This window comes from Aplosporella prunicola, assembly GCF_010093885.1.
Source record: "Aplosporella prunicola CBS 121167 unplaced genomic scaffold K452scaffold_4, whole genome shotgun sequence".
Lineage (NCBI taxonomy): Eukaryota > Fungi > Ascomycota > Dothideomycetes > Botryosphaeriales > Aplosporellaceae > Aplosporella > Aplosporella prunicola.
In genome coordinates this window covers 411,182-438,716 of record NW_022983532.1, presented here as the reverse complement: position 1 = coordinate 438,716, position 27,535 = coordinate 411,182, and the positions used below count along the sequence as shown (strand labels likewise).

Below are 27,535 nucleotides of genomic sequence, written 5' to 3'. Positions count from 1 at the left end.
CTCTACCTGCCTGCCTGCCTGTTCTGTTCTATGATGGATAGATGATGGGATGGTATATGGTATGGGCTCGTTGCACCGTCTGTCTGGCCGTCCGTCTCTAGGTAATTCCCCCGTCTACAATACAAAACTCCCGGTATGTAGATAGCCGCCCGCTCCCGCCACACACAAACACACGTACATACACAGACACACACGCACACACGCACGCACACGCACCAGTCAGACCAGCAGGCCAGCCCCGCGCACACGCTCGGGCGCCCCGAGACGGTGCGAATGCCGGGCGCTTCTAGAAGGCGCGCTCGGCCAGGCCGCGCAGGGCCGTGTGTCGAGGTAAGTCTTGCGCCGTGACGGGGCTGGCTGGCCAGTGCGAGGACGCGGGCGAGCGGACGTGCGGGACGTTACGGATGTGCGGGACGTTACGGACGTGCATGCGTGCGAGCGAGCGTGCGTGCCCGCTCTCACTGCAAGTCAGCCTGCTCGGGGACGATGGAGTTGAGGCGGCCCTTCTCGAGCGCGGCGCGCACGTTGCCGATCGTGAACTCTTCCATGGCGGTTTGGGTCTGCGGGGGGAGGAGCGCGAGCGCGGCACGGTCAGCCGGTGGCCAGCGCGGGCAGGGTAATATGCCCAAAATAAAACAAAATGAAGCGCGCGCCCACGTGGCGACGACGAGGGGGAGGGGGAGGGAGCAAAGGCAGGGGGGGTGCTCTTCTTAATCTCCAGCACGGGCCGGAAGGGGCGGGGGGGTATATGTGCCGTGGGGGAGAAGGGGAGGGACCTACCTCGACGGTCCAGGTGCCCATGTGCGGCACGAGCATGACGTGCGGGTTGGCGACTAGGCCGGGGTGCACGGCGGGCTCGTCCTCGTACACGTCCAGGCCGGCAGACCAGACGTGCCCGCTGTCGAGGGCGGCAACGAGGGCGGCCTCGTCCATTACGGCGCCGCGGGCCGTGTTGACGACTATGACGCCCGGCTTCATCTTGGCGAATTCGGGGCCGGAGATGATGTGGCGGGTGTTTTTCTACGCAATTTTGTCGTCAGTTATTGCGGCTGTGTTGTGTGCTTTGTTTTTGCTATTTTTGGCTAGGCCGCCATCTCCGTTGTTCCGCCGACAGGAATTGGAGATTGGGATTGAGGAGTTGGGTTATTGGGGTTAGGGAATAGGAAAAGGGGAAGGGATGCGGAGGGAGGATGCTTACGTTCAGAGGCAGGTTCAGACTGATGACGTCGCTAGTCGACAGCAGCTCGTCGAATGTCACATACTTTGCGCCGCCAGCCAGCTCGTCGCTGAGCTGCTTACGGTTGTGATAGATGACCTTCATGCCAAAGACCTCGGCCTTCTTCTTCAGGTTGCGCCCAATGCCGCCCATGCCGAGGATGCCGAGCGTCTTGCCCTCGGGGTCGTGGCCGAGCGGCGGCGCTGGGTTACCGCGCCACTTGCCCTCGCGCAGCGCCTGCATGGACGTGTTGAACCCGCGAAGCGTGCCGATGATCAGGAACATGTTCACGTCGGCTGTGGCGTCGTCGACGAGCGTGGGCACGTTGGACACCTTGATGCCCCGGGTCGTGCAGGCGTGCACGTCGACTTGGTCATAGCCGGCTCCTGGACGCGGTCAGTGTTGGCTTCTCGAACGTTTAACATGCCCGAGATCCGCTATCTAGATGTTCCGGGGCTGGAAGAGCTTGGGTTCGAATGGATAGGCGCAGGAATGGTGTTTCCGCGGCTTGTGAGCAGGAAGAGCTTTGCCGACTGAACAGCATATCGAGCAGAGACGTGCTGCTACCGACTTCCTTCGTTTGTTTTCTCCCTGCATGGCATCTCTCGCCTGGCTCTTTTCCATATTGACCATTCATAACCGCAAGCATCGGTGACCATTGCATGTGACTCGAAACGCATACAGGACATAACAGAAGAAAAAACTTACCATTGTGAGCGATGAATTTCAAGCTCTCCGGAAACACATTAACCAGTTCCTCATCCACCAGGCCGGTGATTTGAACGCTGCCAAACGTGCGGTACGCTGCAACGACGCCGTCCAGCTTGCCGCTCTTGCACTCTTCGATGAACTCGGCCCGGTTCTTGGCCTGCGGGGTAACAAGCTCCGCAATGTCAGAGAGAGCCTCCCACGTCTTCTTGGCGCTATAACACGGTTAGCTATGCAGCGCTGGAACGCATCTGGGGCAAGGACGCCATGCGAGACGTCGACGCGACAGCCTGGCGTGACCTCGCATGTGAAGAGTATCAGGCGGGGGATGGTGCGACGTACTGATCAAGGTTACCCAACAGAAGGGCCTTTGGCTTGCTCATCTTGCTGCTGGCGTGAAGAAACTTGACGTTGAACCGAGGTGCGAAAGCTGAAGCTGATGCTGACGGGCGAGGAGTGCAGGAGAAGCTGAGGTTAGGGCGCGACAGGCGAATGGCAGAGGAGGTATTAATGCGAGAGAAGAGGCGGAAGGAATACATTGGATGGTGACTCACCAACCCCACGAAGACGCGATGGTGATGCGGTGGGAAAGCGGGGATGAATCTCGGGCTTCTTCAGTCTGCCCCACACTATTTACGTAGCCTCTGATTGACGGGTGCCCCTCCGGTGAGAGAGATCGGGTTTCGGCTGACCAGCCGACGACGACAATGTGCAGGATGCGGGATGCGGGATGCGCTCCGACAATGATAGCATCTGATGAGAGAAGTACCGTCTGCTATTTGTATGGACGCATGCTATCATGGCTCCACCAGGGCCGACGGCATCCGTCTCAGTACCGAGCAGTCCCGTTCACACCAGATGAGCACGATAGCTGAGCACGCCTACCATTACGAAGCAGAGCGGTCCCGACGCCGATACCGCTTTCGTGCAACCCTTCCGCCGAGGAGCCTGTCCGCTTTCCTAACTGGGTATACATATCCATCGGGAGGTAGTTACGCACACCACGAATTCATTCCTATCACCGTCTTATCTTCACAGCGTAATCACCAGGCACGAACAATCCACTGCAGGAGCACATGCATACATTCTTGCTGCACCTCCATAAACACAACCGTGGTATCCAACAAAGAGAAACCCCTTCCTATCACAGCCAGAAACATGTGCGCAACGCCTATTCTTATACCATTTTCCCCAGCCACGCCCCAGGTCACTTTTTCTACACACCGCCTTACTCCGAATCGTCGCCCTCGAGCAGCTTCGCGTAGTCCTCGGCGCTCGCAAACGTCGGCAGGTTCTTGAGTTTCCTCTTCTTCTTCTTGTCGTCGCCTTTCCTCTTCTTGCTCGGCCTCTCCTCCTCACCCTCCTCCTCGCCCGCGCCGAAGCCCTCAAAGTCGCTTGGCAGCTCCTCGTCGGAGCCCACAAAGGCGCCTTCGTCGCCGTCCTCCAGCGCAGCCGCGTCGAACCCGTCATCAGATTCGGCGCCGGCATCCTCTGCCATGTCTTCGTCTTCTGAGGGTGCGTCGCCCATGTTGATCTCGACGCCTTCGTCCTCGCCCATGTCCATGTCCTCATCGTCATCGTCGCCCATCGCCTCTTCCAGCTCGCTCAAATCCTCATCGTCCTCGTCCGCATCACCTTCAATCTCCGGCCTGCTGCCCACAAGCGCCTTCCAGATCTCTCCCTCCTCATCCTCGCTGCCCTCATCGTCTGCTGCCTTCTTGGCCTTGTTTTTCTTCTTGTCTGCTGCCGCACGCTTGCCACTCTTCTCGAAGTACTGGTGGAAGAAGACTTCGTCGGCACCAACGTCCTCAATACGCTTGCGCCAGAACTTCTCCGAGTTGAGCGGTGCTTCCGTCCGACCACCATCCCGTGATTTGATGAGCAAGTCAGCCGTGCTAGCGCCGGCCATAGGTTGCATGATACTTGCGCCCTTGCCGACAGACGTCTTCTGCTTAGCGTTGCGGTAGGCGAATCGGTCGAGGAAGTGCATGAGGGTGTGGAGGGTCGGGTCAGGCTTGGGCGGCATTTCCTCCTGGTTCAGAAGGCGAGAAGCGAAGAGTGAAACGGAGGGGTGGAAATGTTGCGGGAAGGGAAGAATGTCCCACAGGCAGGCGAGGTCAGCATTTGTATGCTCGGGGTCGCGTTTGCGACCATCATATCGCGGCGCTTCTGAAGTTGGTGCAGCAACTTCTCTCGAGGCGGCTGCATTCTCCGCCGCCGCGCCGTCGGTTTCGCCATCTTCAGGAGCGTCAACAAAGTGCTCCTCCTCATCGTCCTCGGTGACCTCAGGGGTGGCAAGCATAATCTTGATGCTAGGGAAGGTGGTCTGCAGCTCGGCGATGAGATATAGCACACCACACGCAAAGGGGGCCTCGTGGAGTGTGATAATCTGCAAGAGACGTTTGACAAAGGCCTTGACGCGCTTGATGCTGACATCCGCCTTCAACGACTTGTACAAAAGGTTGAGATACAAGATCTGCTTTGACGAAGTCAGTAGACGGGGGTCCAGCAACGACTCGTACAGTGTCCGGTAGAATCGGTCGGCGGAGAAGTGCTTCGTCGAGGAGATCTGCTGGATAAGCATCAGGGCTTGGATGCTGGTGTTGAAGTTGGACGAATGCGTGACGCGGAAAATAGTATCGAGCTGGTTTTCGAAAGTAGCGTCGTCGGTCTTTGCGTAAGGGAAGGCGCGGTTAACGCCAGTCAAGACTTGAGCGATGATCTTGTCGTTAAATTCCACATCCTTCGCATCGGCATTCTCTTGCGCCTTAGCCTTTGCTTTTGCCTTCTGCTGAGCCTTCTTCCCGGCCTTACCGCCACCACCCTGTTGGCTTTGCTTCTTCTCCTCTCCCGGCCTTGGTGATTGCTTGAGCAAAGCAAGGAAGATGCTGAAGTAGATTTCCAGTAATTTGTTTGCCACCTCTTGCTCCTTCAGGCTCAAAATCGTCTGGTTGAGGGTGATGATAGCGTAGTATCTCGCATGCGTGCTCTGGCCCGGCCGGAAAAGGAGGTCGGATTCAATCGCACTAATCACAACACCTTTCATGACCGGATGGGAAATCTGCAGCTGGAGAAGCAGATAGGACGCCCGCGACGCGATTTTCTTGTCCGTGTCACCGAGCTTGTTGATGAGAAGCCTAAGCAAGTTCTCTTCCTGTTCCGGCTTCTCCTTTAGCAGTTCCCAGACCATGGTGATCGCCCGGCTCCGCGCATACGGCACTTCGTCGTTACACCATCCTTCAAGCACCTTGAGCAGGTCAAAGTATGTCCGCTTCAGCCAGTCCTCGTATGCCCAGGCCACCAGATGCGCATCGTCGACTCCGGGAGGCAAACGGTCACCACTCTTCCAGTTGGCATTCTTGCCCGAGAAAACACTGAGAAGACCCGGCTGCTTCAGGAAGGATCTCAGTTTCCGGTCTGGCGGCAACACAACACCTGCACCAAGCAAATCTTTCAACGCACCCAACGCCATAAGTGCCTGGTTCCTACTCTTCTTCTTTGACATTCCCAGTAAGTTTTCAAACGCCTTCACATTGTGCAGAGGCGATTCCTGGATCAGCAAGGTCAAAGCAGAGACCTTATCCTCGAGGGTACCCGAAGCCATGATAGTCGACAAGAACTTGTGCGAGGAGTCGGCGGCCATGTTTTTGGAAGAATAGTTGGAGTTCTCGGCGTCCAGAAGGGAATCGGCATATTGTTGGAGCTCTTCAAGCACGGCACGAGAGGGCGGTTTTTCGATCTGATCCGGTACGGGAAGAGTTGGGAGTTCGGCGGTGTGCCAATCGGGACGCGGTTGGAAAGCCTGGAGGTGACTATGAGCATTTGCGCGATCAGAGCCGGGCGGAGCAGCATACCAGAGCCTTCTTCTCCCCGTCCATGGCAGGCTTCCTGCCGCGCGGGCCGTCATTCCTGCCTTTATAGCCATTCGCCTTGTGGTTCGAGGGCTTGTTTCCACGGAAGCCCTGGCGGGCCTCGGAGGCGGTTCTCTTGGTGCCCATGGTTGGAGTCTGGCGAATGTATGGCTGGGCCTGTCACGGTCCCTCGGGGTTGAGAGAGCTGTCGCGAACAGTGATAGATAGCCCTGGTCAGAAAAAATCGCGCCAAGCTTTCGGCCATCGGCAGCTCGGCGCATTGTCCCCCGCGTTAAGCAATTCGCCTGCCCCTCCATTCAATTGCGCACGAAGAGTCATACAAAGTCTCTCTCTACTCTCTGGAAATTTGCGCTTCAATCGCCATGGCTGAGAACACCAAAGTCTCCATCACTCCGCTTCTAAAGCGCCTCTGGCCGGATCTGCCTGTTCCCAATGCCGAGCCAGTCACTGCCAGCGAGATCGCCCTGGCCATCTCGCACATCTTTACCAACAGCCTTTCACCGGTCCAATGCGGCGCGCTTTTGACTGCGCTGCACTTCAAGGAGCGTGATCGCCAGGCAGATGTCCTGTTCAAATGCGCCGGCGAGATGCGCAATGCCGCCGTTCCGGTGGATAAGAAGGCGCTGCGCGACGTGCTCAGGAAGAATGCTCGCAAGGAGGGAACCTACCGCGGTGGGCTGGTATGGTATGCCCGTTGAATGCTCACGTTGTGGGAAGACACGGACAAGGGTGCTGATTGGCCTATGACAGTGCGACATAGTCGGGACCGGCGGCGATTCGCACAGCACCTATAACGTGAGCACTACCTCGTCGATCATAGCATCCTCCCTCCTCCGCCTCAGCAAGCACGGCAACCGCGCCTCGACCTCCAAGTCCGGTTCCGCGGACCTGCTCGACAACACCCAGCCTCGTGCCCCCGTTCTCAGCGCCGTCGCGCCCGATACCCTGACTGAAATTTACGATGCTACCAATTACGCCTTCCTCTTCGCACCCGTCTTCCATCCCGCCATGAAGTACGTTGCGCCTATCCGTAAAGAGCTGGGCTGGCGCACCATCTTCAACCTGCTGGGCCCTCTGACGAACCCCGTGGAATCATTGATTGAGGCGCGCCTCCTCGGAGTTGCACGTCGCGACGTTGGGCCCGTGTACGCGGATGTGCTGCGCATGGCAGGCGCGAAAAAGGCGCTTATTGTTTGTGGTAACGAGGACCTGGACGAGCTGAGCTGTGCGGGACCTAGCCAGGCTTGGATGCTGAAGGAGAGACCCAACCCCGAGTTCCGGGGCCCAAAGGACGAGGAGGACGAGGAATACACCACGTCCGACGACGATGCGCCCCCGCGCACATTAGTCGAATATGAGCACTTTGAGCTCGCGCCCGAAGACTTTGGCCTTCCGCGTCACCCGCTCAGTGAGGTCAGCCCGGGTAAGGAGCCACATGAGAATGCGGCCATCTTGATGAAGATTCTCCGCAATGAGATGTCGCCCGATAACCCGATTCTGCACTTTGTGCTCATCAACACTGCCGCGCTTTTCGTCGTCAGTGGTGTTTGTGAGGCGGACGAGAGCAGCATGGGCCCCGGCGATGATGGTAAGGTCATTACGGAAAGGGGCCCCGGTGGGGGAAGATGGAAAGAGGGTGTCAGGAGGGCGAGATGGGCCATCGAGAGTGGAGCGGCTCTCAAGCAGTGGGAGGCATTTGTGGACGTTACCAACAAGGTCAAGGGAGCATAAAAAGAGGGCGAGAAGGAGAGAAATAAAACATGTCGCCTGGTGCGTAGAGCTAGGGGAACGACGTCGGTGATTTTTGGACCAAGCCGTATTCCGGCTTGGAAGAGACTGATATTTAGGACTGAGTCCAATAACCTTTCGGCTTTCCAATCAACACGGTATCAATCCACATGAGTGCTCTGGATGCGACTGACCACAACCTCGAAAGTCTAGCTGATCCACAACAGCACTTAGTTGCAACGAGCGTTTACCTATCAAGTATCTAGTAAAATGTGACCCAGACCCTCCTGGTCCATTCAATCGCAGAGCCACGCTGAGGAAGCGGTCTAATTGTGTTTGTCAGGACGGGGTCTGTCTAACGACTAAAACAGGTAGGTACATGTAATAGCACTGCAAACGGAGTTAAGGGCGGACATGGACACGGACTTAGTAGTGTTCGGACTTTGGCGTCATGGTGTCATTCAATGGAAGAGTAACGGACTTTATATAAATGTCGACGAGCAGTATTCCAGTTGCTATCAGCGTCACTGTTAACACTACCAGCACTACTATCACGCCTAACTCCAAACCCAACTCCCCCAAACACCAGACAATACTCAACACAACTACTACTATCATTACCACCACCAAAATGTCCATCCTCCTTACCGGCGGCACAGGCAAAGTGTCTCTCCGCCTCTCCCAACTCCTCTCAAGCACCACACCACCGACCCCCCACCTCATCGCCTCCCGACACGCCACAACCACGCCGTCGACGCTGCCCTCCGCGCTGCCCGTCCCCTTCGACTGGCTCGACCCCGTCACGCACAGCATGCCGTTCAAGGCCGCCGCGGCCGCGGGCCTGCCGCCCATCGAGGCGGTCTCGCTCGTCGCGCCAGCGGCGCCCGAGCCCTCGACGCTGCTGATCAAGTTCGTCGACATGGCCGTCAGGGAGTACGGCGTCAAGCGGTTCTTGCTGATTGCCGGCAGCTCTGCGGAGCTGGTGGGAGGGCCGAAGCAGGGCCTGGGCGAGGTGTGGGCGCGGTTTCTGGAGCTGGCGAAGGAGCAGGGGGTCGGGTTTTGCGTGCTGAGGCCTACTTGGTTTATGGGTGAGTGGTGCTGCGTTTCTTTGGTGTTTTCCCTTCTTGGGGGCTTGTGTGTGCGTGAAAGGGTCATGGAAGGCTGATGATACGGTGCTTGGTGCAGAGAACCTCTCCGAAGAAGGCCAGCGTTACGCCATCCGCGACCACAGCAAAATGTACACGGCCTGCGCTGACGGCAAGATCCCCTTCGTCAGCGCGACAGACATTGCTGCGGTGGCGTTCCGCGCCCTGACGGACCCCGTCCCGCATAACACTGACTACCGGGTGCTGGGGCCCGAGCTATTGACCTACGACCAGGTAAGTGTTTGATTTTCTTCTCCTCACCACAACATATACCCTTCTTCCCTTTCTCCTTCTTCTTTTTTTCTTCCTCCACTTCCCTTCCTATCTATCCCCCGGCCTCCCCCAAACCACACATCTAATGCCCCCTCCCCAGATCGCAGCCAAGCTCACCAAGGCCCTGGGCCGCCCAATCACGCACGTGAAGCTCAGCCCCGAGGAGCGCAAGCAGCAGCTCATGGGCTTCGGACTCGAGGAGCACTTTGCGCGCTTCCTCACCGACCTGGAAGCCGATGCCGCAAAAGGGGTCGAGGCGCGCGAGGGCGACGCCGTGCTGAGGGTTACGGGCAAGAAGCCGGTTACGTTTGATGAGTTTGCCGAGGAGGTGAGGGAGGCTTGGGTGAAAGATGTGTAGTGAGTGGGTCTGTGGGTATGGGAATGCGTGCGTATATAATGAGTTTTACGCCCTCAGTGCCACGATATCAAGCATAATCAATGCCGAATTAAACACCACTCAACAAGTAAAGACCCAAATCTGAAATAGTCCTAACTTAGCAAAGCACCTAATGGTATCTAAAATTGCAAGCAGCTCACAAACCAAATCCACCAAACCATCAAGCAAACTCACTCAACTCCCTTCCATACACACACACACAAGCTTCGCCCCTACACACCTAAAACAGATCCCTCAAAATCCTCGCCAGCTCATCCTCCTGCCCAAACACACTCTGGATCATCTCCGCCCCCGCATTCGGCCCTCCCTCCCCGCCACTCGCACTCACCAAATACCCATTCTGCGGCGCAAACCCCGTGCTGGCCGAGAAGCCGCCCGCCGCCTCAAACAAGCTCGTCAAATCATTCGCCATGCCGTTCGGGCTGTCGCCATGGTGCGGCGCCGTCGCGGACGCCGCTGTCGCCGCCGCCACCGCAGAGGAGCTTGCAGCAGCCGACGCAGCCGGCGGGATGTTGCCGCTGGCGCTGGCGCCCTGCGTCGTACCGCTGCCGTTTGCGGGGCCCCGCGCGCCGCCGGCGCTGCTGCCGAACAGCACCATTTCGTCCATCGGATGGCCCGCGAGGCCGGCCATGGCGACCGCGGCCGACGAGTGCGGGTCGCTGGGGTCGACGGTGGTGCCGTTGCCTTGGTACGCGCCCCGCACGTTAAGGCCCAGCTTGGGGCCGACCTCTTTCAGGACCTTGATCGTGCGCCATAGGCGCTTGCTGACGTACGAGTTTGCGGATAAGCCGCGCACGAGCTCCAGCGCCATGTAGAACTCGTCGCGGCAGGATTCGCTGAATTGGGCTGGGGCGTGCGAGACGGCGAGGAAGAGGACGGCGAGCGCGGAGATTAGGAAGTAGTTGAACATGACTTGGTGGCTGCGGTAGATGTCGGTTGTTTGGTTCGTGTGCGTCAGCACGTTGATGGTGTCTTTGGCTACGTCTACGACGGTTTGCGCCGAGTTCATGTCTTCCATGATCGAGGTTGCTGTGTGTAGCACGGGACGATAGAGCAGTATCCGCATCTGATTTGCCCGGAGGTAGAGGAGGATGCGGAAGCGGTGTATGCTGCGAGTGACTGGTTGGCGATCTTGAGGATTGTTGGAAGATGGATGGACGTATTTAAGGGCAGTCGGTATGGAGCGATGCCACTGGATGATCTGGTAATCAAGGTAGCCAATCTCTTCTTTGCTGATGGATGAGTTGTCGCTGTTTGCCACGGACTTCCACACTTTGGATCCGAGGTTGCTGTACGTAACCATGCAGTTTAGATAAGGCGTCGAGTTGTCCTGCGAGACGTCAATCACTGTACTCGAAATAGACATAGGAATGCTATTTGTCAAAATACCGGTTTTGGTAGCTGAGGATCGATATCTGCATCCTCAAAAGCCAACGGCATACCCGTGCCGAAACTCCACCTCCTATCCAGGACATAGACAGACCAGAACAGCCGGATTGCAGCAGAGCGCTCATCCTCTTCGGCAAAAATGGCATTGTAAGTTTCGCGGCGGTGTAGGCCAAGTTCCATACATAAACGTGCCGCGAGCCCAATGATGCGCCATGCCATTGCCTCTTCATCCTTGTGGAAATGATACATGGCCTAGCAACTTATTAACAACAAAAGGGCCGGCTCATGGTTACAGTCCACTTACGCTGATTGCGAGCATTTGAATACCGGCTACACTAACAGGTGCCAGCAAGACGCCTTCGACCTTTGACCGGACGCTGTCAAACATGGCCGTGCCCAGCTCACACTTGCCACTGCCCTCGAGTATCAGCGCAGTAGCGAGCACGAGTTTGAGGATAATAGTTCGCTCGTCACTAATCGTATCAGCACCAGGAAGGGATATTTCAACAAGCCTTGTCCTGTGTGCAGCCTCCATGAAAGTATAGAGGAGGGTCGTATGCTGTGTGATTTGCCGAATCTCCAAAACCGGATACATCAAGCCCATTTCTTCATGCCATACATGGCACAGCCGAACAGCCTCGTCCTTGTTCATCGCCCACATGGGGTCCTTCGACGTGTGTAGCACTGGCTGGTCCACATGAGCGCTTGGGGGCGGCGCCAACGGTGGAAGCGGCGGGCTGCCCATGGGTGTAGGGTCCGTAGTGAATGCACTGTCTTCGCCGGCATCGTCTGGTCCAGTGATCCCCATACTCTGTAGACTTGTTTTGGCGACTCCAAAGTTGAATGCCGAGCTTGTGGGGCCGTGAAATCGGGGATGCTTCGCGGGCTGGTTGGCTCGACCATTGGGCGGCGCACCAGTACCAGAGGCCTGAGAGATGGACAGGGAGCGTGGGTATTGCTCGTTTGGGAACGGCGAGGCATTCGAGGATATTGTACCGGTTTCGACATGGTTACGGAGGCTGCTTAGGTTGTTGAAGAGGGTGTCGACTTGTGCTTGCAACGACGCTATATGCGCATCCATTCGTTTGAAGTCACTAGTGCATGTCAGCACCCCAACCCTGGTCAAGGAAGCACACAGTCGTACTCGGTATCTTTGAAATTGTTGCAGCAGTTCGGCGCATAGAGACATTCCAGTTGGAGGTTTCCGCACCGCTGGCACGGCGTCTGCCCATTGCATTTAATCTTACGCCTGCCAACGCGTTAGCGCATCTGTCTTCGGCAATGCTCGAGTGTCTGGCGCACCTCTTGCACTCGTTGCACGCGATTGAAATGTACCGGTTCCTCTTGGCTCTTTGCTGCGGTGCACCGTCGGGGCCGTCTTTTCGCTTGTTCGAGGCGTCTCCGGGCGGCGAACCCCCGTTGACGGGGGGGCTATGGCTTGCGAAGCCGTTGCTACTCATGTCGGGAGCACGAAGACGGACGTGCGATGCGGCGATGGGCGTCAGGTGTTGGGATGCATTGCGCGCGTCTTGGGGTGTGGCCGACTTGACTGATCTCCTCCGGGAGTTGGAGTTTGGCTCCGTCGATTGCGGGGAAGACGGTCAGCGTCATTGGTCGGACCTTTTCCGATGACATGTTCAGGGTCCTCCAACGTCAGGACTTGCAATCGGTCCATATATAGGTATAGCTGTAACCTCACGTTGCTCGCATTCACCATGTGCTGCTAAACTTTCACATGCTGAGGCGTTGATCCGCCATCCAGTCCAACACCAATCTTCTCTACGCTATGCCGAGCCAGTCATGCCCCAACTCACAACGAGGTCACCCTTAAAGCACTGATGAACCGCCCTCCGATGCCCCTCGCCATGTTCATCGCTTCAGACAGTACGCCAAAGAGTCCAAGTTTCCTCTGGCGTGCTTTGACAACCCCAAGCACAACAACCACCATGGCAGCCAGACGAAGACCTCTCTGTACGTACAGCTTCAGTAGCCCCTTGCGAGTGTACTCGATCTTCCAATCCCACCATGCTGGGAACATGCATCTGAGCATAAACCAGATCTGGGTGTAGCTGTATGATAGAGTCAGTAACGAGCACTCTAGTCGTTCAATAGGGCACAACTTACGGATAGACAGTCGAGTTCCAACCGGTCGTCTTGTCAACGTACCAGCTATTACATCCGTCGTTCCAAACCCTGTTCTTGAGGCTCTTCTGGAGATCCTGCGTAAAGGCTACTTCCGCCTCCTTCTTGACTTCAACCGTGGTTGCATCTCCATCCAAGATCGGCTTGACGAACTTCAGCGCATAGTTGACCATGTTCTCCGTTGCCATGATGACGGAGGTGTGTCCGGTAGCAGTATTGGGGCCGAATATGATGAAGAAATTGGGGAAGCCGTCCATTGCCGTGCCTTGGTAGGCTTGCGGCCCGCCGCGTTCCTCCATCAGTTCGACAAGATCTTTACCGCCCTTCCCGACAACTTTCAGTGGGTGTAGCCATCTGGTGACATCAAATCCGTTCGCAAGGATTATGGCGTCTGCCGGAACCTCTCTCTGTGCCGTCGGCGCTTTCGAGTCTGCAACGTCGAGTTTAGGATAGGCACGACCTGGGCCGATGGTTACGCTACGCTCCTGCACGCTTGTCAACGGCTGCGTCGTGAGCTCGACCTTTGGATCTTGCAGCAACGGGAGCCATGAGGCGTCGTAGATGCGTCTCTTGCAACCAATCCCATAGTCGGGAGTGAGGATCTCGTGATACTTCTCCGGAACCACCTTCTTCAAGTGCTTCAACGATTCTCCTTCGACTTTACTTCTCTCCTTTGCGCTCCATTCGCCCATGTGGAAAAGGCGCATGTCATATTCGGCGCCAGCGGCGATGAGAGTCCGGAAGAACTTGTTTGTTACGGGAACCGTGGAAAAAAGAAACGGGCTCCACTTATTCCACCAAGCGTCACCGAATGGAGGCGTTGGACGAGGAACAACCCATGGTGGCGAGCGCATGAGCTGAGTGACAGACTTGGCACCATGGGTTGTCGTAAGCTGAGGCACAAACTGGGCGGCGCTACAGCCAGTCCCGACAACGACAACGTCTTTGTCTCTGATATCGAAATTGTGGTCCCATCTGGCTGAGTGGAAAATCGAGCCCTGAAACCTCTCCTTCCCAGGGATATTGTCTGGCCACCCTCGAGGTTCGACAAGGCCGCCAACAGCGCTCAGTACAATCTTGGCCCTCACAAACTCATGGCCCACATACACGCTGCTCTCACCTTTCTCTCCTATGATACGGTCCCGATCTTTCACGCCTAGGTCGCCTAAGCCTTGGGCCATGTACCGGAGTTCAACCTCCCATAGCTGCTCGTCTTCGAGCCATCGACAGCCCATGACGTCGGTGTTAACCTGGACCTTGTCGGTGATGGCATACTTCTCGCAGACGCGATGCAGATATTGCACAATTTCCTCGCCGGACGGGAAGAACTTTGACCACTGGAGGTTCGGCGAGAAAGAGAAGGAGTAGAATATGGCTGGCCTGTCCCACAAGATTTAGCTGCGTCATGCACTATAAGGTCCTCGGTAGCGTCAATAAACTCACACGTCGCAGGAAACGCCAGGGTATCTGTTGATCCACCAACTGCCCACTAGTCAGCCACCAAGCTAAGGGCGAAGCCGTATGCGCGATCAAGGCTCTTACGTGCCACCGATCCCTCCCTGCCTCTCAAAGATGCGGAACTGATCGAATCCCAGCACCTCCTTGAGCCTGCAGCCCATGGCTATGCCGGACTCGCCCGCGCCGATAATGACGACGGGGTAGTACGTGTAGGCATCTTTGCCGTATCCGTTGGCTCTGCGAATGGCTTCACGCATGTCTTCGATATATCAAGCGCAGTAGCAAGACCGAGAAGGAAGAGAGAGTTAAATCTGGGTCTTTCGAGATGAGCGGGAGCGGAAGGGAGGAGAGGCAGCTGCCCGAGGTAACCAGTGGCTTAGTTTACGTGCGACCCCAACCGCGTCCGCAATACTGCAAGCGGGCCCCATCTGCCCACCTCTCCTATCAGGACATGCGGCTCCGAAGCTCTCCGGTATGATTATCTACGAGGCGGCGGCCCAGAAGGCCAGAGATCACTCATTCGGATCCTGGATTGGGGCGGTACAGCATAGCGGCCGCGGCGGCTTGGCCACGGCCCACGAGGGGATGCGGCTGCGAAATGCGGAGTAAAGTTGGGGGCAGGAGGCGGAGCTGGAACCAAGGTGGAGTGAGTGGATTGCCGAGTGCGTGCAATGTCGTTCAACATCGGCTATGCACTTGCCCTCTTGGAGCACTCAAGCTTTGCGCGGATGCTGCTTGTGGGGATCCGCCGACGTCGCCAGCGGGTGTGCCCTTTGTGCTCCACGTAAAACGTCTCGAGACTCGGCTATTGACAGGAATGCGTGTAGTCGTTATCCTATCGCCCCCGCAACCCCTCGCGATAGCTATGCGGGGCGCAGAGCTCCACCGGAGTCTGAACGGGCGGGGACCGGAGGATATACCCTTTGCGGCGCCTTGCTGCGACGGCGTCTGCATCATGATGATGAGCGGCGGCCCACCGACAAGGAGCGGCAAGCACCAAGCACTGCAGCAGCGGCAGGGGGCCTGCAAAACACAAAACTGGCGCATCCCGAACGCGCGGTGTGTAAAAATGGCAACGCCCCGGGGATCGTCTGAAACGATCCGGGATCCTCAGCTAAACTAACGGCTGTCTGCGGATGACGCCCGTTTTTCCTTTTGATATCTCGCAATCCGCTCCAACCGGGTCTCGTTGCCCCAGCCCCCGTTGCGTTACAGTCCCGTTCCTTGGGCAACGATTCACCTGGTGCGAGGGTGCAGAAATGGTCCCAGACGACGGATGTTTGCGCGTGGCCTAGGTAACCTGCTCTATTGCGTATTGCATACCTATATGCTTCCTGCATGGTCGAGCTCTCAATCATTGGTGGCCTCGAACGCCGTCCAGACCCATCATCCCTGCCCTTCTATCCCAAACCAAAGCAGAAGCAGGAAAACCGGGAGAAAAGAGAGAACTTGCTTTGGATTGTGAATCCAAGACCTTATTTCGTGCACTAACACACGCCTCTTGGTCTCATGCCATAACGCAGATTGCGCTCAATGCAATTGCTTCCGTCCCAAAAATCAAAGAAACGCAGCAAGATTGTACCATTTCCCAATGCCTCTGCCATTACCGCAAGGAAAAGTGTTTGACTTAAGAAAATAAAAACGGAAAGACGATCCTGGCGCGCCGATGCTTTTGCCCTAAAGTTACACCGGACCGGCCTTCCAGAGACAGACCCAGTTAATGCTGCGAGAAGACAAGGGAAAAGACATGCCATAGTAAAAACCCGCTCAAATGCTCCGAAAGGCGCCTAGAGGAAAATCAAGAGAATAAGTACAAGTGAACGTTCCGTCGGAATGTGGGTATTGTGGCCTGAACGCGCCATCTAAACTAGCCAAAAAAAGAATCTTTCTTGCCCACAATCATCAGAGCTCCATTTGCAGGAAGCCATGACGTGATTGGGGTGTGATGAGGAGACATGAGCAAGGAAGGGCCCATGTCACCGGCGAGTCGTCCCACTGATTTTTCACATAACCGTCATTAACTTCATCGGCGTGACCAATTCGTTTTCTTTGGATTGGAGGTTTTCAGTGGAAAGTTCGAAACGAGAAAGTCGGCTCCTGCGGGAGGAGGGTGATCCGTCGACCTGGTCCTTGAAAATGTTCAAGGTAGGGTCGGGGTATATAGGGCTCGCGATGGGGCTTGAATAGAGGTGCTCGGTCTCCCGTACCGCCTCTTTCGCCCTTCGCGTGAGCCCACTGACGTAAGGAACGATGTGCTTTAAAGTAGCCGTATCGAAAGGAAGTTTCTTTGCTGGGGTAGCAGACTGCGGTGAGAGAGGATTGGGGCCGTTCTTGCGATTCTGCAGCGCCTCAATGACGGAGCGAGCAATGGCTTCTGAATTTTTCCGGGGACGGTTTGCGAGAGGCGGCACATCTTGCGACGTTGGCGTATCCGTGGAAGGGCAGCTAAAAATGTCCTCGGTTAGACCCAGAATCGATTTTCGCCTTCCGCTGCGAGCACTCTGAGAAAGGGCAGGCGACCCGCCATTGCCAAAACTCTCTCGCCGCGCCCGTAGCACAGAGAAGCTTTTCTGGCAGTTGAGAGATGGCGCAGCCGCAGGATCTTCATCAAAGGCACCGACATCAAAGCTGGGTGATGAAGCACGAGAAAGTCGTGGAATCATGGGTGGTTCGTCGGCTTCCTGGTCCGCCAAGTCAACCATTGCATCCACCTCTTGCCACATGCCTGTAAATTGACCGTCGAGAATGTCCAAAACTCCAGCGCGTGAGCGAAGTTCCTTAAGCTCTTCAATTAGAAGTCCCCATTCCCTGAGAAGCTCAATATTGGCGAGCACATTGTTCTGTTGCTCCCTAATATTGTTGGGAACAACCATGGTCAAACTTCCAAGCCCAGACTCTTCATTTTCGTCGCCCTCTGGACATGCGGAAAAATCGAAGTCGTCATTCCAATCCTCAGTGACGCCTTTGCTGCCTACGCCCCATGTTCCAAACTTGTTGGTGATTGGGGGGTTGCGCTTGCCATCAACGTCCGGAACGACTGGAACGCTTTGGCTTCGAGCGTGCAATCCGCTGGGGACACGACGGCCAGCTGACCGACTCCCTCTCGCATTAGCATCCTTTTTGCCATGAACTGTCTTTGGCCGGGGAGGCGTACGAGTGCCTGAGCTCATGTCAGCTGCAGGCTCAGACCAATCAAAGATGCTACTTCTAGCATCTTTGTCTAGGTGGTCTGTCGCCAGGTTCCGCGCAGTGACCATCGAGATCGGGCTTGACCCTAAGACGACCGGGTTGTTGCGTTTAAGGGACAGTGGCGTGGCAAACTGCATACTTGATGCTCGCTCTTCTCGGGCGTCCCAGTCACTTTCATTGTCAAACGACCACCGACCGCCTTCATCGTCCTCGTCCGCCGCATTGTCCCACTCCAGAGTACCCAGACTAAGTGGTTTGGGCGGGGAAGAGGGGATTTCTGCAGAAAATCCAACATTGCTCTTGTTTCTCGGGGTAGGCGAGCCAGTGGTACTCCTATCGTTTTTGTTTCGAATTGGAGTGGAAAGACTCTCCTCCTCTTCAGCAACTGAGAGCTTGTCTGGTTCAGGAAATGAACCTTTCGGAAGAAGGTCTCGCAATGACGAAAGTTTACGTTTGAGCTGGGGAGGCGACTCATCAAATATCGTTTCGATCCGCGGTCCACGTGCACCAGATGAAGCCCTTGTGCCTCTCGTGCGAAGAGAATCGAAAAGAGTGTCGCTTTGGAAATCAAAATCTTCATCGTCTCCGGAACCTAGGCCGCGTGTTTCGCTGTCAGACCCGACGAGAGTGGAGGTTTGCTCTGAAGGTGTCATGGAATAGCGAGACGGGCGAATGGGAGCACCAGACGGTGATGCTGGACGGTGGCTGAGGGGTCGTGCGCTGGGCGACATGTGTCCTTGCGGGGACGGGAGTAGTGATTCTGATTGCGATGCAGATTGCGAGGGTTCTCTGGAAGGGACAAAACTCGAAATGTCTAATGACACCGTGCGCGAATCTGGCATTGGCGACGACAGCGGACGGCTTGATTCGCCGAAGCTGATGTCAGCATTGCTGCCAGTGTGGCTGCTGTGTGAAGTATAGATTTCGCGACAGATGATGGGATCGCTCGTGTCGCGCCGGTGGAATGGAGGCCGTTCTGAAATACCCTCTGCCATCGTGCCATTGTCATGGCCGATGGGGGTGATGGAAACGTTTGCGATCTTCTTGCTGTCTCTGCGGATGAGTCTGCTAACAGGGAAAGACCGTCTGTCTCGTGATTTCTTCGAATTTGGGAGTGTTCCAAAAATGTCACTAATAGAGAAAGAGTGTCGTGTTCGTCCGTCCACCGTTGCCCCGTCGTTGCGTGAGGGAGCATCTGCGGGGTTGTCGGGGAAAGCGAGGGGTGTGGGGCCAAGTGGCACAGCGTTCAAGTAGGCGGGCGTTTGAGGCCGACTAAATGCATAATCGCTGTCGTCCTCCCCCAGCTGACTGGCCGAATCCTCCATTTCCAGGGTTGGGGCAGCCACTGCGTTTGCCAGGATTAAGGTTGGCTGATGCTTCTCGTTCGGAATGATCCGTGTAAGTATCTTTGCGTCTCCAGAGCCAGACAATCCACGCCTTCTTCCTTGACCTTTCACCTTTGGGGTAAAGTACTGCCGCCAGCTGCCATCAGAACCCTCGCGGGAGAAAGGATTCCCTCCGTAATACTCGAAGCGATCTGCGAGCGAGTTCAGGAACGTGGGCCGCTGCTGAAGGGTCGCTGATCGCTGATGGCTCGTGGTAGGTCTGCGCAAAGTCGACCGTTTCGAGCGAGCAGTCTGCTGTTCGGAGCCGTCGGTGTTGCGCGCGGGATTCGAGTGTTTGACAAGCTTGTTGGACGGTAGAGGCGGCGGGGGTGCATTTCCAATCATTGAAACGGTGGATCCATCGTGGGAGAGAGGCATGGAGCCATTTGCATACGGTGGAAAGCCCGGGGACGGGGGAAGAGGACTTGCGTTGCTGGTGCGAGTGGAGGCCTGCGAAAGTGACACGATGGACAGGCGCTTGACCCACGAGGGGCGTGCTCGCAAGCTGTTGTCCGGCACCTCAAAACCCGCCTGATCCTCGACGACTGATCTTCTTCCATTTCCATTGTCCATAACAGAGTGCAATTGAGAACCGGCACCCTCGACGGTCATTCGTCTTGGTCTTCGAAGCATGGATGAGGGGCGCTCATTGTTTGGGCGCGAGTTGGATGCGCCGTCTGGATTGAGCGGGCAAGAGTCTGGCACGGCGTAGGAGGTGTGGGGCCGGGACCTGGGCGCGCGGTCGAGTCGGGAGCGACTGGCTGGGGGGAAAGCAGTTGGCGGAGGGGGAGGAAGAGGAGGAGGGGGATCTGGACGGCCGATAGCGAGTCCGGCCGTGGATACGCCAACAACAGTGGCAGAAGCACACAGCTGGAGCACAGAAAAAAATAATAATAACGTCAGCGGGCTCTGGGGCGCTGTGGAGCGGAGCAGAAAAAGAGTGTTTACTTGAGGCGATCAACGTCTCAGTGCGCGGGGGGGCTGGGCAAGAAAGAGGTGGGCTTGGGTTACCGTGGGTACAGTTTTCATGCTTCTTGGTGAGTGAGCCGCCTCCAGCTGCAAGGCACGGGAGTAAGTCGACTCGTGACGGCGCGGGGCGCGGTCATTATGGCATGGCGTGGAGCAGCAGAGAAGGCGAGGACGGTGGAGACGCTGTCATACGGGAGCGCAGTGAGTTGGCCGGGACGGGCTACTAAAACGGATGATGGAAGTGGAAAGGCCTGGATGATCTACAGCGGACTGAGATCCCAGGCCGCCCTCGCAACTTGCAAGCGAGCCAAGGCCATGGATGGGCCGTCTGGAGAATGTCAACACACGACTAGCGCCGCCGGCCTGTGCTGCCCTCTCATTCCCTTAGCTGGCGCCCGGCCGTGTATGTAGCGTGGCGACGGACACAGTCGCACAGCGCTCGCTGGAGAGGATGTTCCTGTCTCATGCCCCTCGCAGCAGCTTTAGCGCCAGCGTGCGCCCTGTCAGCCAGCCGTTGGACGAGAGAGGGGGGCTGGCGTTGCAAGCTATGCCAATCGCCGCGCACCGCCAATCGAGCGCGCGGCCTGAGGCTGGGCTGCGGCACAGGCAAGCGCTGTACCCTCCCGAACCAGCCGGGTGCCACGAGAAACGGCAAGCCTGCGGCGGGGACCCATGTGAGCCTTCAGATTGCCTTGCTTCCACGGCGCATCTGGCTGATCAAACACGGCCACACGCGGATCTTAGCGACCCACCGGTACAGCTCATCATCGCGATCGCCTAAGCCTTGCTTCTGGAAAAAGGAAATCTCTCGGTCATTGCCGTCCAGGATCACGGCCCGCTCTGACTCTTTCGGCCTGAACCAGACGTCCTGATACACGCTTGCGGTCATCAAGCACTGCTGCCTCGCTCTTCGTTGTTGTTGCTGTCAGCCTCCTGTGCCTCCCCTGCTTGTCCAGACGCGCGCGCGCCCAATCAGCACCCCGGCCGTCTTTTTCCCCGCCTAAAGCTTCGGCCAGCGCCACAGCCTCTGCACCTCATCCGACCTCGACGACACTGCCTTTGCACAAAACACGCTTTCTCCGCATCGCACGCAATGGAGGCTGAAATCCGCGCTCAGATCCCTCACATTGACCCGGTTCTGTCGGAATACAGTGCCGGCTACCTCCAGCATGCCGCCAACTCGTTTCAGCCCGACGCTGACCCCAGCGCGCCCTCGCCCTTGGCCGACGCTGCCGCGACCATTACCGCCCTGCTTGTCTCTGCGTCAGGTGATCTAACTGCCCAGAGTGAGGCCACCATCACCAACCTCGTCGACAGGTTTGTTGCCAAGCTGAACACCGGCATTGACGGCGAGAGGCGCCAGTTGGCTCCCTCGGCCAAGAAGCTGGACCAGGCCATCAATGTCGGCTCTCAGCGCAACATCTCCACCACCTTGGGCTTGGCCAGCGGTGGCGTCGATCTGGAGTCGGCCAACACCAGAAAGGTCGAGTCCAAGGTTGATCGTAAGAAGCTCGAAAAGGCTGAGCGCAAGATTCGTGCCAAGCAGGAGAAGAAGGTTATGAGGACCGTCGAATATGAGGCTTCCCGCCTGCTTGATCTGCCCGATGAGACCGAGTCCTACGAAGAGTTCTTCATGAAGGTCAACCCTCTCCAGTTGGGCTCCGAGAACGCTCAAAAGAGCAAGGATATCAAGGTCGATGGCATCGATGTATCTATTGGTGGTAAGAGAATTCTTACCGACACCAACCTGACCTTGGCGTACGGCCGCAGATATGGTCTCGTTGGTCAGAACGGTATTGGCAAATCTACTCTGCTTCGTGCATTGAGTAAAAGAGAGGTCGCGGTCCCCACGCATATCTCCATTCTTCACGTCGAGCAAGAGGTAAGTCTGTTCTGTGTGACTATTCGTCGTGGAAACCATTAACAGTGTCCCAGATTGCCGGTGATGATACGCCAGCTTTGCAGGCTGTGCTGGATGCCGATGTTTGGCGCAAGCACCTGCTCAAGGAGCAAGAAAAGATCTCCAAGGAACTTGCCGAGCTAGAGGAGAAGAGGTCTACTATAGCCGACACCTCGGCTGATGCTGCCAAGCTTGATCATCAACGTGAAGGCCTCGACATCACCCTAAGTGACATTCATTCGAAGCTGTCTGAAATGGAGTCCGACAAGGCTGAATCCAGAGCTGCTAGCATCTTGTTCGGTCTGGGTTTCTCTACGGAAAGGCAGCAGTATGCCACTAAGACCTTCTCTGGTGGTTGGAGAATGAGATTGGCTCTTGCGCGTGCACTCTTCTGCGAACCCGACTTGCTTTTGCTTGATGGTAAGACTCACGGGACTATTGCCTCTTTTACCATTACTGACAATCTCCAGAACCGTCGAACATGTTGGACGTGCCGTCGATCACCTTCTTGTCAAACTACCTGCAAACCTACCCCAGTACTGTCCTCGTGGTCTCTCACGACAGAGCTTTCCTGAACGAAGTTGCTACGGACATTATTCACCAGCACTCTGAGCGCCTGGATTACTACAAGGGTGCCAACTTTGGTGAGTATCCCTACTCGAAGACTCCTAACGAACTAGACACTAACGAATGTGCTCAGAATCTTTCTATGCGACAAAGGAGGAGAGGCGAAAGACGGCCAAGCGCGAATACGAGAAGCAGATGGGCGAGAGGGCCCATCTCCAAGGTATGAACAAGTCATTCTTTGTTTTTTTTGTTTTTTTCTGTAGGTTGCTGACTTTGGCGAACAGCTTTCATCGACAAGTTCCGCTACAATGCTGCCAAGTCTTCCGAAGCTCAGTCCAGAATCAAGAAGCTGGAAAAGATGCCTGTGCTCGAGGCTCCAGAGAGCGAATACACTGTCAAGTTCTCCTTCCCCGAGGTGGAGAAATTGTCTCCTCCTATCATTCAGATGAGCGGTGTCCACTTTGGATACACGCCTGACAAGCCGCTCCTGAAGAACGTTGATTTGGATGTGCAGCTGGACTCTCGTATCGGTATCGTTGGTCCCAACGGTGCAGGCAAGACGACTGCGCTCAAGCTCCTCATTGGTGCCCTGCAGCCAACCAAGGGTCTCATTTCTCAAAACCCCCGTCTGCGTATCGGGTTCTTTGCGCAACATCATGTTGACGCACTCGACCTCAACGCCAGTGCAGTCGGCTTCATGGCTGTCAAGTACCCTGGCAAGACGGACGAGGAGTACCGTCGCCACCTAGGCGCCTTTGGTATCACAGGCATGACAGGTCTGCAGAAGATGGCGCTACTGTCGGGTGGTCAAAAGTCGCGCGTTGCCTTTGCCTGCCTGTCGCTGCAGAACCCGCACATTCTCGTGCTGGACGAGCCGTCGAACCACTTGGATATCGAGGCCATGGACGCGCTGTCGACGGCGCTGCAGCAGTTCCAGGGTGGCGTTTTGATGGTGTCTCACGACGTGACGATGCTGCAAAACGTCTGTACGTCGCTATGGGTGTGCGACCATGGAACGGTCGAGCACTTTGACGGGACGGTCAAGGATTACAAGAAGAGGATTGCGGCGCAGGCGAATGAGGCGGGCGTTGTTGCACAGCACTAGACAGACAGACATAGGTACATAGAGACAGACAGGAGCCGCCCTTGCCTCGTCGCGAATGGATGAGACAAATAAGACGGGGTCGAGGGAATAAAATAACGGGTGGCAGGCGGCCAATCAGGCCCACCGGCCCGTGCGTTGGAGCAGAGCAATGCAGACAGACAGACTCTGGCCCGGAGGCAGAAGCGATGGTGGTGTGGGTGCGTGAGAGAGTCAGTCGCGGAGGATGACCTAGACGACGAGGCTCGCAGGGCAGGACGTCCAAAGGCGAGGGTGAAGAAAAGCGCCCATCACACAGATAATTGCACGATTAGCCGCCCACTGATTTGGCGGCGCGGCTAGCCGGATTCGTCAGGGATGGGCCACCTCCACGGCGTGGGAGACATGTGCTTCGATGGCCAGCTCCCGGCTTACAATCACCACCGCCCATCGTGCTTCCCTGATGCTGAGCAGCCCTCCTCAGCCGTCAACATTGCTGTCACCCGCCTCGTGATCAGCCCGCGCGCTTGTTCAATTGCATTGGCGCAGGGGGGAGATCAAGCTCCGCTCTGCAACAGCGACGCTCCCGCTCGAGACCACCTCCCGTCCGTCACCTTGTCGCAAACACCGCGCCCGCGTAGCGGTTCGTCCGTGTCCGTCGCTCATTTGAACTCCCACTCGCACGACAACTGTCTGCCCTCCGACAAGGCTTCCACGCCCACCAACCTGTCCTTCGCTGCCGACTCGCAACCCCCTCCCTTCTCCTCGCTCTACTTCCCACCCGACGACTGCATCTCTCCCGACCAAGATCCCAGCAAGCCTGCCGTCACTTCCAGCACCTCAGAACAGCCGCCGGCCTTTGCGCCCGCTCCGCCCTTCGAGGAATCCTCGTCATCCGCTGCGGCTTCCACCGTTGCCGATACCAAGGCTGCGCTACCGCGCGACACAAAAGACGGCGCTTCCAGCAAGGACATTGACGACGGCGAACCGCCCCCACCTTACAGCGAAGGTTCCAGCCCCTTGGACTCGTTTACCTACGTCATGGCAACTGCAGGAGGTCCCGCGAGCATCATCACCCAGGTGTCTCAGGGTGGAGGGCCGCCGATAAACACGCTGAGTGGTACGTGCGATCCGAAGGGTTGGCTTCAAGGCAAAGAGTCTCTGACGGAAAAACGATAGCTGGTTCGGACGAGAATATCACGCTCGAGCTCAGGTATGCTCCCGCGCGACTTTTGAGGATTTGAAGATGCGGCTGACTCTTAATGTTCATATAGAGGCGTTCGCTTCACGTTGTCGAGAGACGAGCTCCTGACGCTTCCCGAATTCGTCCTGCTCTCGCTATTCCCGAACGGCTTGCTCCCGGATGGCCACATGAACTCGTACCCTGACGCGGACGTATACCCAGTCGACGTTAGTAACCCCATGCCCGACCCGAACTGCCCAGACATGTCTTGCGAGGATGATGCTGGTGCAACCCATGCCATCACCCAAGCTTTTGCGCCCCTCCTTCGTTCCAAAGCAATCACCCTGAGGTTCCATCTATGCAATTCTTCTTTGTACCTGTCTGACATACGTTATCCATCTCAGTACGACCCGACGTCGCTCCAGTACATGCTCGACTTTTTCCGACATGTAGCGCAGACGATCCCCGCCTCACCGCCGTCGCCCTCGACGCTCGTGGGAGACCACCCGGCGGAGGCAGTGCCCATCGAGCCCATGCATGGCTCGGCGCGCGACATGTTGCAGGACCGCGCAGGCATCATCGTGCTGCGCGAGGACCTGGACTTTTACGTGATCCCACCGCGCCGAGAGATTGAGCAGATGGAAATGATCGAGGTCAAGCGCGCAGCCGGGAAGGCGCTGCTCAAGCAAGACGGCATCTTCTCGGGACTGCGCAAAAGCGAGGAGCCAGGGACCACGGAGCAGCACTTGATCGAAATGCTGACAGCCGGGTAAGTGCCGACCACTCCTCACCGCCTCCCCCATCACCTCATGATGTCATGCATCATGAGCTCGGTCTTTCTTTTGTCCCCCCGTGCCACGCTGGCAGCCTGCTGACATGACTCGCAGCGGTTTCAATCACGACGACCGCTGGGGCCACCGTGCGGGTGAGCCCAACAAGGCCGTCATCTGCAGCATCGCGCTGGCGCGGCTACGGACCGACATCAAGGGTAACGACCTGGCGACCAGCAACGCCGTCGGCATGGCGCAGAAGCTGTTGCTCTTCTGGCGGAAGCCTGCCCGTCGCTGCTGGTGGGAGGGCGTCGAGCTCAACGACGTCGAGGGTGTCGAAGGAACCCTGAAGGTGTGGATCCGCCGTGTTTGGACCCTTGAGATGGTGAGTTTTTGACCCATGTTGCTGCTTGCCTCACTTTTGGGCTGCCCCTCCAATGACGCAGTGTGGGGTTGTCCCTGCATATTCTGGGCTGACTCGTGCGTTCTCAAACAGAGTGTCATTGGGCTGCGCTGATGCTGGATCTCGCTGCCGTCTGCATGGCATCGAGCCTACGCGTCTGCGGCCACCCAGTGTCGCACCTTTACATCGTAGTGCCCGGTCTCACATGCAGGCACCGCGATCCCGTCCGCCACGTCGTTGTCGACCTGGACACTTGTCTTCTGGCCCACCTCTCAACAGCACGTTTCCTTTTGTGTATTCCTGAAATTTGCATCGAACCGGCTGTACCGGCTGCCTTGAACGGCAACGGGCAGCCTAGTAGCTAAAGCTAGCGAGCGAGCGGGCGAGAACCACAACACTCACCATTTGATACCTCCCTTTTTTTGCTTCTTCCCCATTGTTCTCTTCTTCCAAATCTTCTCTTTGCATCATGCGGGGCGCGCTCTTTCTCCCTCCCATATATCGACTTGGAGGAAGCGCCAGACCACGCTGCATAATCCGGCCTCTCTTGCATGGGCATTCCTCGGCGGCGGTGGTCCTTTGAAGCCTCTTTTTTTCTTTTTCTGTTTTCTGCTTGCTCAATCTCACTCTGTCTCTACTCTCTTTTGCTTTTCTCCTATAGCTTGGATCGCTGAAAATTCCCACCACCCACACTTCTTCTTCCTTTTTGTTGTTGTTGTTGCTCCTGGATAACATGGCGCGATGGGAAGAAGGGGACTACCAACGTTGGATATTGATGGCAGCGGGCGAAGCAGTCAGTAGTAGTAGTATTAGTAGCGGTGATGGTGGTGGTGGTAGTGGTTGTAGTAGTGGCAGTGATGGTGGCGGTAATAAGATGGCGGCGGCGGCAGTCGGAGCAGATAAACCTGCTGTTTCTGTTGCCGTTGCTGGTGATATTGCTACTGCTGCTGCTGCTACTCACGCTGCTCATGCTGGCTGGACGTGTACACAGTAGACAGACTCGCAACATACTGGTTTTGACGTTATGCGCGCTTCTGGGCCTTTTCTTTTTTTAGTGTTTGATTTCTACTGTTTTGCTCCCTGTGCTCCCTGACTATTAATCTAGTTAACGTTATAGAGTGTTCTCACCCATATTGATATCGTCAGTACCTGCTGGATCTAGCTACTCGTCTTCTGTGCCGTATATATCCTTAAGCAGCCCGCGCTCCCTCTGTATTGGAGGACGCTCTGTAGTTGACACTGCTTGTGGGTTGCTTCTCAGCCGACTAGGCAGGCATTAAATCAGGTTCAATCTGGGTAATATATACGTGGCGAGGCTATCTGTGTGAGGTAGCGCTTGCTAATGTGGATGTGCTTGAGGTCTCGAATGGCAGTCGTCTTTGAGGATCAATGGAGCTGTGCCATTCATTCCCACCACTCTCGAATTCCGGTGACGCGGATATCGACTACACCTTCACTCGTTTTGCCTTCTTCTTTCTACGTCTGCACCCGTCTTACAACTATGGTGGTGACTGATCCACTCCCCACCCCCACTTACCTAGGTCTAAGCATTTTTCTAACCTATGGGAAGAAGCCCTGTAGGCACGATTGTACGTGTTTAGCGTAGGGATGGGTAGTGCTAAGTCTAGATAGATATACCTACTTTTATATCTAGAAGAAGGCGACTATACCGATGTAGTAAACATATGTCGAGTAAGTATAGGTAGGTGTATATAGTTATTGCTATTCGTACAGATATAGAGATGAGTAATGCTAGGTCT

The 27,535-nt window shown here is 56.4% G+C and overlaps 9 protein-coding genes across 9 annotated transcripts; 4 read left to right on the top strand and 5 right to left on the bottom strand.

The window, feature by feature from the left end:
- Nucleotides 1–14: 14 nt before the first annotated feature.
- K452DRAFT_283839 (uncharacterized protein) lies at nucleotides 15–2,560 on the bottom strand. The gene is made up of 5 exons (XM_033539844.1): nucleotides 2,267–2,560; nucleotides 1,925–2,139; nucleotides 1,199–1,602; nucleotides 781–1,020; nucleotides 15–560 (listed from the first exon to the last, which is right to left on the bottom strand). Exons 1-5 carry the CDS (start codon nucleotides 2,461–2,463, stop codon nucleotides 459–461), a joined length of 1,158 nt encoding a protein of 385 aa, XP_033401195.1. The 5' UTR covers nucleotides 2,464–2,560; the 3' UTR covers nucleotides 15–458.
- A 428-nt stretch (nucleotides 2,561–2,988) lies between these two features.
- Nucleotides 2,989–5,971, bottom strand: K452DRAFT_264546 (uncharacterized protein). Its single transcript, XM_033538699.1, has 2 exons — nucleotides 5,779–5,971; nucleotides 2,989–5,726 (listed from the first exon to the last, which is right to left on the bottom strand). The coding sequence occupies exons 1-2, from the start codon at nucleotides 5,920–5,922 to the stop codon at nucleotides 3,153–3,155; spliced, it is 2,718 nt and encodes a 905-aa protein (XP_033401194.1). The 5' UTR covers nucleotides 5,923–5,971; the 3' UTR covers nucleotides 2,989–3,152.
- A 158-nt stretch (nucleotides 5,972–6,129) lies between these two features.
- K452DRAFT_315720 (uncharacterized protein) lies at nucleotides 6,130–7,770 on the top strand. Its single transcript, XM_033543888.1, has 2 exons — nucleotides 6,130–6,476; nucleotides 6,547–7,770. Exons 1-2 carry the CDS (start codon nucleotides 6,159–6,161, stop codon nucleotides 7,525–7,527), a joined length of 1,299 nt encoding a protein of 432 aa, XP_033401193.1. The 5' UTR covers nucleotides 6,130–6,158; the 3' UTR covers nucleotides 7,528–7,770.
- Nucleotides 7,771–8,058: 288 nt separating this feature from the next.
- On the top strand, nucleotides 8,059–9,394 carry K452DRAFT_283834 (uncharacterized protein). Its single transcript, XM_033539843.1, has 3 exons — nucleotides 8,059–8,612; nucleotides 8,710–8,903; nucleotides 9,043–9,394. Exons 1-3 carry the CDS (start codon nucleotides 8,156–8,158, stop codon nucleotides 9,298–9,300), a joined length of 909 nt encoding a protein of 302 aa, XP_033401192.1. The 5' UTR covers nucleotides 8,059–8,155; the 3' UTR covers nucleotides 9,301–9,394.
- On the bottom strand, nucleotides 9,063–12,188 carry K452DRAFT_315718 (uncharacterized protein; the record flags this gene model as incomplete). The annotated part of the gene is made up of 5 exons (XM_033543887.1): nucleotides 9,063–10,669; nucleotides 10,729–10,980; nucleotides 11,033–11,822; nucleotides 11,873–11,977; nucleotides 12,031–12,188. 5 exons carry the CDS (start codon nucleotides 12,186–12,188, stop codon nucleotides 9,560–9,562), a joined length of 2,415 nt encoding a protein of 804 aa, XP_033401191.1. The 3' UTR covers nucleotides 9,063–9,559.
- Nucleotides 12,189–12,413: 225 nt separating this feature from the next.
- On the bottom strand, nucleotides 12,414–14,950 carry K452DRAFT_264535 (uncharacterized protein). The gene is made up of 4 exons (XM_033538698.1): nucleotides 14,413–14,950; nucleotides 14,314–14,352; nucleotides 12,853–14,250; nucleotides 12,414–12,797 (listed from the first exon to the last, which is right to left on the bottom strand). The coding sequence occupies exons 1-4, from the start codon at nucleotides 14,583–14,585 to the stop codon at nucleotides 12,539–12,541; spliced, it is 1,869 nt and encodes a 622-aa protein (XP_033401190.1). The 5' UTR covers nucleotides 14,586–14,950; the 3' UTR covers nucleotides 12,414–12,538.
- A 1,058-nt stretch (nucleotides 14,951–16,008) lies between these two features.
- On the bottom strand, nucleotides 16,009–20,070 carry K452DRAFT_120395 (uncharacterized protein). Its single transcript, XM_033535168.1, has 2 exons — nucleotides 19,914–20,070; nucleotides 16,009–19,772 (listed from the first exon to the last, which is right to left on the bottom strand). The coding sequence occupies exons 1-2, from the start codon at nucleotides 19,929–19,931 to the stop codon at nucleotides 16,332–16,334; spliced, it is 3,459 nt and encodes a 1,152-aa protein (XP_033401189.1). The 5' UTR covers nucleotides 19,932–20,070; the 3' UTR covers nucleotides 16,009–16,331.
- Nucleotides 20,071–20,912: 842 nt separating this feature from the next.
- Nucleotides 20,913–23,729, top strand: K452DRAFT_283827 (uncharacterized protein). The gene is made up of 5 exons (XM_033539842.1): nucleotides 20,913–21,753; nucleotides 21,807–22,191; nucleotides 22,242–22,415; nucleotides 22,472–22,558; nucleotides 22,623–23,729. Exons 1-5 carry the CDS (start codon nucleotides 20,965–20,967, stop codon nucleotides 23,441–23,443), a joined length of 2,256 nt encoding a protein of 751 aa, XP_033401188.1. The 5' UTR covers nucleotides 20,913–20,964; the 3' UTR covers nucleotides 23,444–23,729.
- On the top strand, nucleotides 23,621–26,009 carry K452DRAFT_120344 (uncharacterized protein). The gene is made up of 6 exons (XM_033535167.1): nucleotides 23,621–24,539; nucleotides 24,599–24,632; nucleotides 24,694–24,829; nucleotides 25,007–25,371; nucleotides 25,490–25,757; nucleotides 25,869–26,009. Exons 1-6 carry the CDS (start codon nucleotides 23,798–23,800, stop codon nucleotides 25,887–25,889), a joined length of 1,566 nt encoding a protein of 521 aa, XP_033401187.1. The 5' UTR covers nucleotides 23,621–23,797; the 3' UTR covers nucleotides 25,890–26,009.
- Nucleotides 26,010–27,535: the final 1,526 nt, after the last annotated feature.